Source organism: Theropithecus gelada, chromosome 19, assembly GCF_003255815.1.
Source record: "Theropithecus gelada isolate Dixy chromosome 19, Tgel_1.0, whole genome shotgun sequence".
Taxonomy (NCBI): Eukaryota; Metazoa; Chordata; class Mammalia; order Primates; family Cercopithecidae; genus Theropithecus; species Theropithecus gelada.
In genome coordinates, this window is record NC_037687.1 from 27,019,755 (window position 1) to 27,032,484 (window position 12,730).

A 12,730-nucleotide genomic window follows, 5' to 3' on the forward strand; every position below is an offset into this window, starting at 1 on the left:
ATGGGGCTAGATGACTTAACGTGTGTGTTTTTTGAGACAGTGTCTTGCTCTGTCGCCCAGGCTGGAGTGCAGTGGCATGATCATGGCTCACTGCAGCCTCTGATACCTGGGCTTAAATGATCCTCCCACCTCAGCCTCCCAGGCAGCTGAGACACAGGTGCGTGCCAGCATACACAACCAACTTTTTTGTAGTTTTGGTAGAGATGGGTTTCACCATGTTGCCCAGGCTGGTCTTGAATCCCTGACCTCAAGTGATTCACCCATCTCGGCCTCCCAAAGCACTGGGATTACAGGTGTGAGCCACCTCGCCCAGCCATATTTGTGTATATTCTATGACATAACAGTCACAAACACCAGGGGCCCACTCCCCGTGGTGGCTTCACTCGTGTGTTCCTCTTCTACCACCAGGCACCACCCCTTCCCGGAGCAAACCACAATTTGCATTTTCTGTTACTCCGTCTCATCAAACAAAAGCTGCTTCATCACATGCTCCTGTGTCTATGCAAGCACTGCTTGCCCCTGCGTTTCACGTGAATGACACCCCTGCAGAGTCTCCTGAAAGCTGCTCTTTTTACTCAAGTTTCTCCTCCTAACATTTATCCATATTAACAGCAGCTTTTTTGGTTTCACAATACATTTATTTAGAAAAGCAACATACAGTAATAGGTATTTCAGAGAATGTAGCAAAGGATAAAGACAAATACAAAAGACACTTGGGATACAACTGCTGGCTTCTGCCTTCCACACACAGTGGATTTTACTGTAACTGACTAGAGTCACTCTGGTGCCAGGAAGTTCCGAGCCATGTCCGTGGCCACCACTGGCAGCTGTGGCTATTTCTGTGGACTGTTGTTATGCCGGGCTTCATTGTTCTTTCATTTAACAAATGTCCCAGTCACATTTGTTGGACTGGGCTGGGGACATACAGGGGAACAACAGTGGGTCTCTGCCCGTGGGAGCTCACAATCTAACAGCGAGATGGACGCAAACGGCTAGCACAGGACAGCATAGCAAGTGTTACCCAAGGTACAGGCTCAGGGTGCTACGGGGACCTGCAAGAAGGCCACCTGAGCTTTGGGTAGCTGGGAAGGCTTCCTGGAGGAGGTGAGGCCCAGAGGTGGGGGTAAGCCTGGGCCAGGCAAAAGGCAGGCCTCTTGGCTCCCATCTGTGGTTCAACACCCTGTGTGTAGGCCCCTCAGCTGACCCGTCTTCTGTGAAATTCTCGATCCCGCTGTTTGTTCTATTCACACTGTGCTTTGTCTTGGTGGTTAGCTTTCACAAGCACACACCTCCTACTCCAAAACTTAGGCTGCTGTCTCCTGGGACGCTTTTTTTTTTTTTTTTTTTGGAGACAGAGTCTCTGTTGCCAGGCTGGAGTGCAGTGGTGTGATCCTGGCTCACTGCAACACCTCCCAGGTTCAAGTGATTCTCCTGCCTCAGCCTCCCGAGTAGCTGAGATCACAGGCACCCACCACACCTGGCTAATTTTTATATTTTTAGTAGACACGGGGTTTCACCATGTTGGTCAGGCTGGTCTTGAACTCCTGACCTCAAGTGATCGGCCTGCCTCAGCCACCCAAATTGCTGAGATTACAGGCGTGAGCCACTGCGTCCTGCAGGCTTTGGAGGTTCTCTTACATTTGGTATTTTTTCATGACACCTATGACTACGCTTTGGAGAGAGTGGCTGTCCCCGCGACCCCGACCACTGCGTCTCCATCACCAGGTCGAGCCAGGATGAGGTGGGCGGTCGCAGTGGCTGGAAAGGGGCCAAAGACACTCAAATAAAAGCCACAGAAGCCACACCCATGAGGCTGCTGCCTGGGCAGAGGGCTCAGAATACTTCCTACATGGAAAAAGGCAAAGCACACAGCAATTGTCTCAAGGGCAGTCACGTGAAAGAAAGAAACATGTATCTTGCCACAACCCCAAACCAAACAACAGGGCGCGTTCCCCGCATGGAACTCCCAGGGGACCCGCAGGCCCCGGAGCTGCTGTCGCTCAGTCGAAGGTGATGCGGAAGCTGCGCTCCTGCTCCTTGCGCCGGCCCTCGCACACCTTGGTCACCTCCTCCACCTTCCTCTGCAGCAGGGCCGAGTTCTGGTCGATCCACTGCAGCGAGCCCATGTGCGCGTTGAGGATCTTGCAGATCTGCTGCAGCGGGTCGCTGGTGTCGGCGGGGGCCCCGGACGTATTCAGGTGCTCGATGATGTCCTTGAGGTCCTGGGCCATGCGCTTGAGCTGCGCGTCGATGTTCTCGGCCAGCTTGTAGGTTTTCTCGCGCTCCTCATCCGCGTGCTGCAGGTAGATGGTTCCGCTCTGCTCCTTTACCAACTCCTCCAGCGGGCTCAGCAGGTCTTCCAGCTCCTTCTGCTGGGACAGGATGAAGTCGAGCTCCTGGTCCAGCCTCTTCTGGTCCAGCTTCACCTTCTCCACCTCGCGGTGCAGGCTGGTGATCTTCTCCCCGTTCTCGATCAGCGTGCGGTCCCAGGCGTTGACCTGGGTGGCCTGCTGGAGGAAGTGCCGCTCCTGGTCCTCTAGCTCCAGGCTCCATTTGTTGATCAGGCTCTCCAGCTGCGCGTAGGTCATGGCGGAGCCGGCGGCCGCCCCTGCAGTTGCACCAGGGCCAGGTGGAGCAGTCACAGCGGCTGCCGTATTGCTGGGGATCCCAGCTGGCGCCAGTGGTTTTAAATTCAAGGCAAAGCCGGTGGTGCTGCTGCTGCTGCTGGTGGCCGCGGCGGTGGCAGTGGTGGATGTTGCTGTGGAGGCGCCCGAAGCTGCTCCAGGTGCCTTTAAGCTGAAGCCCTGTGTCCCAGCAGCGGGGGCTCCCGCGGTGGTCGCAGGGGTACAGAGGGAGAGTCCGGTGGTGGCAGACGAGGTTGGAGCGGTTGCTATTGATGCAAAGAGGGTGGGCCCAGTACCGGTGGTGGTGGCTGTGGCTGTGGGAGCAGCTGGCTGCGTGACGCCTGCTGTGGTGGCTGCTGGCGTGGCCGGGGTAAAGGGCAGAGTGGCAGGTGCCGTGGGCTGGGCTGAATTCCCCGCTGAGCCAATGTTGAAACCGGAGGGCTGGGCCGTGCTTCCACCAGTGAATGAGAAGCCTCCAGATGTGGTGGCTGGAGCCACAGAGGTGGTGGAGGGGCCAAACACAAAGCCAGTGGGTGCTGTGCCCTGGCTGGAGGTGACAGTGCTCGATATGGCATTAGTGAGGTTGCTGCTGCCCAGCCCAAAGCCACTGGGGTTTGCCATGGCTGGGGTGGCAGCTGTGTTGCTCAAGTTGAGCTTTGAAGCACCGATCCCCAAAGAAAATCCAGTTCCCCCCGAGGCAAGAGTTGCTGTTCCAAAAGTGAAGCCTGTTGTCTGTGTGGCCGGAGTCTGAGTGGCGAGTGAGAACAGGCCGGTGGAAGGGGTACTTGTGGTTGGTTGGGAGGGAGCCCCAAAATTAAACCCTCCAGTGCCAGAGGTGGAGAAAGAAAACCCTGTAGCAGGTGTGGTTGTCGCTGTCTTTGCAGTGCCAAATGTGAACCCACCTGTAGGGGCCCCAGTGCCTCCAAAATTAAACCCGCTCATGGCTCTGGACTCTGGTGGCGGCAGCTACTCTGGCTCCCAAAGCAAATCCGCTGGCGTCTGCGACCTCGGGAAGATTTCTAAAGCAAAGGAAGTGACACTGTCAGATGGCAGTTTTGGAAAGGCAAGCCCAGTGGCATGACTGGGCACGGCCGGTTTGGAGGGTGGTGGGATGGGATTATGATACCATGCAGCAACCCCCCTTCGTCCTGTGTAACCTAAACCAGACTCTGCTACATCGAGAAGGATCCAGAAGCACAAATGCACGCTCCAGGGGTCAGGTACGAGCAGCCGGGGTGCTAGGGACGTGCATGGCCACATTCAGCACAGTGGAAAGTTCCCACTCTGGAGGATGAGGTGGGAGAACAGGACCTTGGACCCACTTCAGCCCGAGGAGATCAGATTTGAGGCACTGCCACAAGCGGGACTAGGACACAGAAGAACAGCTGTAGGACCTGCTCCCAGCGTGGGGCCCAGTAAGGTTCCCTGGCTGACTCTAGCGGGGTGTGAGCGGATCAGCTCTTGCCACCCTGAGGGCCTCCCTGGACCTGAGAGAGAGAGATGGGGCAGGGAACCCAGGCTGGATGGCAGGGTCTGGGCTGCTGAAGGTCCCCCAGGCCCACACCTGTACTCTCTAAGAGCAGGAGAGGACGTGCCCCTCCTAACTCAGGGGAGGGTCTGAAACCCATGTGCTCAGAGCACAGATGCCCCTGGCCACAGTGACTGGCTCGAGGATAAACTGAGACCTGAGCCAGGCAATCAGAGCCTCCCCTGGGATTTTCTCCATGCTCGGGAGGCAGCTGCCTCCTTCGCCTCTAAGTGTGGTGCAGGGGATTGCACCTGGGCCTCCCTTGGACACCTTCTCAACCACCTGCAGACACTGGGACATCACCGGAGACCATGAGCCCCACCAGAGATGGATGGGGTGGGGAACAGATAAAGAGCCCCTGAGAAGCCCCATGGGCCAAACATTTCCCTTCAGTCCAAACTGGCTTGATGTTGGTAACGTCTAACCGAAAAATCTCCAAGTGGTGCCATCTATCAGCAGGATGGTGAGGAAAGGGTGAGAGGGAGTGCTGGATAGGGGTGTTTTTTTTCTTTTGGGAAAGGGTTTTGCTCTGTCATACCAGCTGGAATGCAGTGACATATCACAACTCACTGCAGCCTCAAGCTCCGGGGCCCAAGCGATCCTTCCACCTCAGCCTCCCAAAGTAGCTGGGACTACAGGTACATGCCACCATGCCCGGCTAATCTTTTTTATTTTTTGTAGGAACGGGATTTCACTCTGTTGCCCTGGTCTTGAACTCCTGGGCTCAAGCGATCCTCCCTCTTTGTCCTCCCAAAGTGCTAGGACTATAGGTGAGAGCCCTCCAGATGATCAGAAGCATACTTAGAAGATGGGTTTGACTGACTGGAGAGGGAAGAAAGCTTGTGGTGGCAAGAGCAGACTGGAGTGATGCGCTTTGGAACCTGAAGACGGGAGAAAGCCAGGAGCCAGGGAAGGCAGAAGCAGCTCTAAAAGCCGGAAATAGAAAGAGGGAGGCCCTGTCTAAAAAACAAACAAACAGAACAAACAAAGTCATGACTGAGAAGCCAAGTGCCTGGCCCAGAGAAACACCCACGACGTCTGTTTCCTCTTCCCTCTCTCCAGGCCAGTTTTTAAATTGCTTGGTGTCTGTCCTCAGGAAATCCCCTTCTAGCTTGAGGAAGAGGAAACCTACCTCACTACCCCCACCCCTTCCACTGCACCCTTCTGCCTTCCACAGGCCCCTAATTTTTGTTTCATCTGCTCCTCCTCCTCCACACAGCCAAGCAAGTCTGGGGAGATGACCCCAGGGCCAGCTGCATGCGCTCTGCGTTGTCCAAGCCAGCAGATCTCAATGGGCGCCCATCAGCACTGACTGGAGCATTCAAAACACCGAAGGCTGCCAGCTCCACGAAGCCAGTCTCTCCAGGGCTAGGATGCTGGCCCTGGCATTTTCATAAAGCTCTCCTGGGGGATTCTGAGAAAGGCCTCTTCAACAGGCCACGGCAAGTGCCTGAGCCCCCAGGACTGTCGGGGCCCAGCCCGGCCTGCATCCATTCCTCCCGTTGTGGGACAGAATGAAAGTCCTCACTGCTGAGCCACCTCAAGTCGGTGTGTTGTTACTGGCAGCTAAAGGCATCTGAGCAGCTACACCTACACATCTCAGTTCTCAAAAACTCAGCTTAAAAAAGCTTTTGCTATTAATAAGTTATAGCTAAAATTTCCAAGAAGAGCATTTATAAAAAGCTCTTTGCAACTATGAAAAAACTACAAGGAAAACAATCTTCTGTGGGGACTTGTCTGGCTTAACGGTTCACCATTTTTTTTTTTTTTTTGAGACGGGAGTCTCGCTCCGTTGCCCAGGCTGGAGTGGAATGGCACGATCTTGGCTCACTGCAACCTCCGCTTCCTGGGTTCAAGCAATTCTCTGCCTCAGCCTCCGAGTAGCTGGGATTACAGGCACATGCCACCACACCCAGCTAATTTTGTATTTTTAATAGAGACGGGGTTTCTGCATGTTGGTCAGGCTGGTCTCAAACTCCCAGCCTCAGGTGATCCACCTGCCTCAGCCCCCCAAAGTGCTGGGATTATAGGCGTAAGCCACCACACCCAGCCAACAGTTCACCATTTATTAAGTGCCTCGTTGGTTTCTAATACTTCAGGTGCCAGGGATCTATTCACAATGGTGAACCCATACAGATCCAGCTCTGATCCATGCAGTTTAGATGTAATATGGCCAGGCGCAGTGGCTGACGCCTATAATCCCAGCACTTTGGGGAGGCTGAGGTGGGAGGATTGCTTGAACTCAGGAACTCAAAAACAGCCTGGCCAATATAGCGAGATCCTGTCTCTACAAAAAAAATACAAAAATGAGTTGGCTGAGATGGGAGGATCACTGGAGCCCAGGGAGGTGGAGGCTGCAGTGATTGTGCCACTGCACTCCAGCCTGGGCAAAACACTGAGACCCAATCTGAAAAAAAAAAAAAAAGTTAGATATATCATTACTCACTGTTTCCTAAAAGCAAACTTTGGGGCAGATCCATTTTACAAATGAGAAAGTGAAGCCCAGAGTGGTTAGCTAAGCCATGGCCCCTGCCCTCGAGGCAGCCAGAGTCAAATGTCAGCTCTATAATCAGGGATCAGGGATGGGTTACATGCTGTGGGAGCAGGTTCCAGGGAGGAGCTGAGTGTTGCAGATGTAGCATCAGCCAGGGAAAGGATGGGGAGGGGAGAGGAGCTGTCCAGGCAGGAGGAAAGGCCTACGGGAAGACAGGGAGGCTGAAACAGCAGACATGCCTCTGGGTGCTAAGTGATTTGGTGCTTCGGAAGGGAGATGTTTATGTGTGAAGGACTGATTTGCCAAGCATGAGCTGTTCAAATCTGCACATTCCAAAGAGAGAAAATCGCCCTTGACCAGCTCTGAGAGAATCTCTATGTTTTTGAAATGTCCTGCCAGGTAAGACCGTCTTTGTTTACCTGGAGCCTCAGGCCACTCTAGGGAGTCCATGTTAACGCTGTGACCTACAGTGGGGGCTTTGGGTCATACAGTATCAGCACAACCTCTGGAGGGGCTGGAGAAAGCAGACCTCAGTTTAGCCACACAGGTGCTCCATGCCTACAGAACTGCTCCTCCTCACAACCCGGGCCGCCAACACTCCGTAAGTGTTACTGCACACGGTTGCTGGCAGAACTGAGCGCTGTCCACAGAACTCTCTACCTGGAGAGGAGAGCTGGAAGCTCGTGCCTGGTCTCTCTCGGAGCTTCTGCATCTCTCCCCTTTGCTGTTTTCGGTCTGCTTCATTTCTCCATAATAAACCGTGACCGTGACTGTGAGTAGAAAGCTTTGCCGAGCTCTGTGAGTCTTAGTTCATCACTGAGCCGGAGGACTGAGCCGGAGGGTGGACTCAGGGCCACGTGATGGGCGGGAGAATTCGGCAGAGCCATACATACCATGCTAACGGTTTGGGCATGATGTTGAGGGAGCCACAGGGGACTTTATGGGTGTGGGGGATGAACTGCAGGGGTAGAGGCTGGAGGCCAGGTGGCTTAGAGAAGACTGGGAGAAGGTCCAGGCCAAGAGCCCAAGTCCCGAACTGGGACTCAGACAGAGAGGACAGCATCACAATTTGAGCAAAGTGTTAAATTCACACCAAAACCACAGGGTCTGTTCCCAGTTAGCAAAGCGTGCACCAAGACCACAGGGTCTGTCCAGGTTAACAGTGACAGGCCAGGCATGATGGCTCATGCCTGTAATCCCAGCACTTTCGGAGGCCAAGGCGGGAGGATTGCTTAAGCCCAGGAGTTTGAGGCAAAAAACAACAAAAAAAAGCCACAAATACTAGAACTTGGGAAGTTTCTCACAAATGCAAAGTATTACGAGCTCTGATCCTGGAATTACCACATTTGTCAAAGGGGAGAGTTCCCTTACCAAAGAAGCCGATGGTGCTGGCGGCGGTGGGGGAAGCAGGGAGGAACCCAAACTGAGGGAGTGGTGCATCTCCAGGGAAAGGAGGAGGGTATGCCCGGGCCTGTGCCCAGGGCTGGGTGGCTGTGACCATCTGTAGTTCACCCAGGCAGGACACAGCTCCAGAGAAGCGCTGCCTTGAGGTCACCAAGGGAAGTGCTGGCAGAGCCGCCAGTCCCTTCCCTTTCTGCCTGCCCCAACATTTACCCTTGGGTTTAAACAACACAGGCACCTTCACAGCCCTGGGGACCTGGAGGAAGACCCGCCTGGGATCAGATGCAGAATCATCTGAATTCAGGTGGGTACATCCCACCCCCACCTGTGAGAACCAGGGTTCTTTGCTGTCACCCCAGCCTTCAGTCAGCTCTACCACCTTACCTCCATCTGTGATTCTTGTGCCACTCCACGTCCCAGTTTCTTTGTTTTTTTGAGACAGAGTCTCACTCTGTCACTCAGGCTGGAGTGCAGTGGTGCGATCTTGGCTCACTACAACCTCCGCCTCCCGGGTTCAAGCAATTCTCCCACCTCAGCCTCCCAAGTAGCTGGGATTACCGGCGCCCACCACCACACCCAGCTAATTTCTGTATTTTTAGTAGAGATGGGGTTTCACCATGTTGGCCAGGCTGGTTGTGAACTCCTGACCTCAGGTGATCCACCTTGGCCTCCCAAAGTGCTGTGATTATAGGTGTGAGCCACTGTGCCCAGCCCCCAACCCCTTTTAGATGCCTGGGACAGCAGTCTGTGCCTGGGAAAGAATACAGGAGACCTCAGCTTTGGACCAAAAGGAAAGGAAGAATTAGGAAGGATATGGTGTGTGTATGTGTGTGTGTGTGTGTAGGGGTAAGACAGAAAAATGGCCCGCAAACATGCCCACACCCGCATCCAGGACCTGTCAATGTGACCTTACATGGCAAAGGAACTCTGCAGATGTGATGACGATAAGGAGGTTATCCTGGCTTATCCATGTGAGCCCCAGATGACCATAAGGGTCTTTCAGGGAGGCAGGAGAGGAGTCAGAGGGAGATGTGCCTATGGAGGAATGGACTGACAGATGCTGTGCTGCTGGCTTTGAAGATGAGGGGGCCACAAGCCAAGGAACACAGGCAGCTTCAGCCTCTAGAGCTGGAGAAGGACAGAGCCTCTCTCCTAGTCTCCCGAAGGAACCACGCACCAGGCACCCATTTAGACTCCGGACCCCCAGCACTGTGAGAATACATTCGTGTTGCTTTAAACCACTACATTTGTGATGACTTGTTACAGCAGCCACTAGAAACTAATGGGGGTAGGTTGAGGGAAGATGGAGAAAGAACAGAATGAAATCTAGATAGGTGGATGGGAATACACAGAGCAGAGCTGGGGTTGAGAAAGGGGCTGGGGTCAAGGGCAGGTCTGCCCTTGTGTATGGAGACCAAGGTGGCTGGTACAGAAAGGAAAGTGAGATGTGACTCTGAAAATCCAGACATCCCCTGGTGCTGAGGCAACCCTGCCAGGGCTGTGGATATGTGTGGGTGGATTGCCACTGACACCCAGCCATGACAGGCCATCTACGGTGGGAGGGAAGGACAAGGTCGCCTCTGAACACAGAGGAAGGCTAACGGTGGGGATGGTGTCGGCTCCACCGGGCCAGATTTCCGTTTGTTCCCTGCTGCATCTGCAGCACCTGGAGCAGTGCCTGGTACACAGTACGGACTCAGTAACAACCATTTACTAAGGACCTACTGTGTAACTGGTACTGTGCCAGGAGCGCTGTGCTGCAGCACACGGAGCCCTTCCTGGGTGGGAAACAAGTGCAGACTCCCCAAGACCACCCAGCAAACAGCAGCCCCACTATGGGAAACCAGAGCTTTCCGGGGCCAAGTCTTGACATTGTGTCTGGGACGGGAGGATTTCACTGAGGAAAAGATGTTAGAATTAAGTGTTGGCCAAGTGTGGTGGCTCACATCTGTAATCTCAGCACTTTGGGAGGCTGAGGTGGGTGGATTGCCTGAGGTCAGGAGTTCGAGACCAGCCTGGTCAACATGGTGAAACCTCGTCGTCTCTACTAAAAATACAAAAATTAGCCTGGCATGGTGGTGTGTGCCTGTGATCCCAGACAGAAGTGCGAGGATGACTTGAGCCCAGGAGTTTGAGGCTGCGGTGAGCTGTGATCACGCCACCATACTCCAGCCTGGGCGACAGAGGGAGATCCTGTCTCAAACAAATAAACAAGTTCCGGGAGGCACCTGAACAAAGGCCCATGGCATTCGGCTGACAGCCACCTGGTGGCACTGCGGACAACACAGAGCCCAGACGCAGGAAGGAGGCAGGAGGCCGCACGGAGCTGTCTCTGCAGGACCTCCCCTTTCCCCATGGAATTCGCAGTTTCAGATTTGGGGGATGTATGACCAGTGGAACCAGAGAGACCAGAACAGGGGAGAAGAGAGCAGAGAGTGAGGCAGTGGAGAGGAGAGAAACAAGGGGAAATCAGAGACAGGCTGGGCCCAGGGAAATTTGATTCCAGCTGAGGCTCGGATGCCGTCCTCAGACACTGCCTTCCCTCACTTGCCCTCCCATGGGGACCTCTGACCAGGACCATCTCCATGAGTGCTAGTGCTGGGATTCTCCGTCTGCAAACTCCACAAGTCTAACTACTCTGCTTCTTAACTGTCTCCTGAATCAGTTCCTCTTTTCTTGGTGTCAAAGAAAGTCCACCTAAACCCTGAAGATCAGCTCCAAGTCTGCCCTTCAAGAACTGAAGTCAAGTGACTGACAACTTCCTAAGTGGACCTTAGCCAAGGCAGACACTCAAGCGGTCCAGGCCAACGAGCGCCTTGGGAGCATGAGGCCATGGGTGGGCTCCAGTGCGTCAGGGTCTGGGTTATGTTTGGAAAGACTCACCGAGACTGTGTGGGAGGACTGAGGAGACTGTTGCAGTCACCTGGCAGGAGCTGGGGGTGTGGCCTGGGCTTCCCTGTCCCGCTCTCTTACATAATTACCCTGCCTGGGGTATGGCCAACCCCATTAGTAGAAAACAGAGCAGGCCAGGCGCGGTGGCTCACGCCTGTAATCCCAGTACTCTGGGAGGCTGAGGTGGTTGGATTACCTGAGGTCAGGAGTTTGAGACCAGCCTGACCAACACCGTGAAACCCCGTCTCTACTAAAAATACAAAAATTAGCCAAGTGTGGTGGCACATGCCTGTAATCCCAGTTACTTGAGAGGCTGAGATGGAGGTTGCAGTGAGCCGAGATCGCACCACTGCACTCCAGCCTGGGCGACAAAGCGAGGCTCTAAAACACACACACACACAAAACAAACAAACAAAAACCCAGAGGCATGGAGAGGGTCTGCTTTCCTTTTTCTTTCTGTCTGAGACAGTCTCACTCTGTCATCCAGTGCAGTAGTATAATCATGGCTCACTGCAGCCTCCACTTTCTGGGATCAAATGATCCTCCTGCCCTAGCCTCCCATTAGCTGGGACTACAGGCATACGCCACCATGCCCAGCTAATTTTTGAATTTTTGTAGAGATGGGGTCTCACTATGTTGCCCAGGCTGGTCTCCAACTCCTGGGCTGAGGCCATCCTCCCACCTCTGCCTCCCAAAGCGCCAGCATTACAGGCGTGAGCCACCATGTCCAGCGGGGGTTGCTTTTCTAAGCCAACTCTGTGGCGTGGAATTCAGCTCCTGTCTCCCACCCCTACGCTCACCTCCACCAAAAGGCCACCTCTCCTCCACAGAAGCAGGTGTCCGCAACAGCAGGGAGGGAGGAGGGGACGGGGATAACTGTGGGTTTTCAACTGTCCTCTCTCTCCTCCTTAGGCCACCTGGCATTCTGGTCCCATTTTCCTCCCTGATGCCTTTCAACCTACAGGCATAACTGGCTTGCATGAAGGATCTGTGTGGAGACAAAGGAACTGGGCGTGTATAGCTGTGTGTCTGTCAGCTCCGCAAGGGGAGAAGCTGTGACGGGCCAGGCTGTCTTTTCCCCAGACTGTCACTGGAACTTTTACTGCATGTTCAGATGTTTAATGTTTCAAGGCCTAAATGTTCCTGTGTGCTCACTACCCAGGAGGCCACACCACCCCGCCACAACCCAGTGACATTGGTGGGTATTTAAAAAAGTAAAAACTAGGCCGGGTACAGTGGCTCATACCTGTAATCCCAGCACTTTGGGAGGCCGGGGACCGGGGCGTATCACCTGAGGTGGGGAGTTTGAGACCAGCCTGACCAACATGGAGAAACTCCATCTCTACTAAAAAAAAATTACAAAATTAGCTAGGTGTGGTGGTGCACGCCTGTAATCCCAGCTACTCAGGAGGCTGAGGCGGGAGAATCACTTGAACCCGGGAGGCGGAGGTTGCAGTGAGCCGAGATCGCAACACTGCACTCCAGCCAGGGCGACAAGAGTGAAACTCGGTCTCAAAAAACAAAAAACAAACACACTCATTTTGTGAACAGGTAGTATGTTCACATTGTTCTAGCTCAGGTACAAAAGGGAATACTGTGGCCTGTCTTCCCTGAGTCCCACAGCCACCCAGCCCTGCCCCCTGGAGATAGGTTGCTATTGCAAGTCTTTGCAGCGACTTGCTGTGCATTTAAGCAAAAGCGCGGTTTGTACTATCCCCACCTGCATACAAAAGGCAGCCTGCTAGATGCACTGTTCTCTACTGTTCTTTCTTTATGTATCCTGGAAATCAT

The 12,730-nt window shown here is 54.0% G+C and overlaps 1 protein-coding gene across 12 annotated transcripts in view; it reads right to left on the reverse strand.

Moving 5' to 3' along the window:
* Positions 1-616: 616 nt before the first annotated feature.
* NUP62 (nucleoporin 62) overlaps positions 617-12,730 on the reverse strand; it is a 38,626-nt gene continuing 26,512 nt past the window's right edge. For 5 of the 12 annotated variants that reach the window (XM_025367387.1, XM_025367383.1, XM_025367384.1 and 2 more), the window contains one exon: positions 617-3,643. In XM_025367387.1, coding sequence (XP_025223172.1) covers positions 2,001-3,566 — 1,566 coding nt within the window. In that variant the 5' untranslated portion in view covers positions 3,567-3,643 and the 3' untranslated portion in view covers positions 617-2,000. Of the gene's footprint in view, positions 3,644-4,847; positions 5,113-6,598; positions 6,778-10,930; positions 10,983-12,730 lie in introns of those variants that run through there. The other 7 variants (XM_025367386.1, XM_025367385.1, XM_025367380.1 and 4 more) reach the window with 5 other exon arrangements.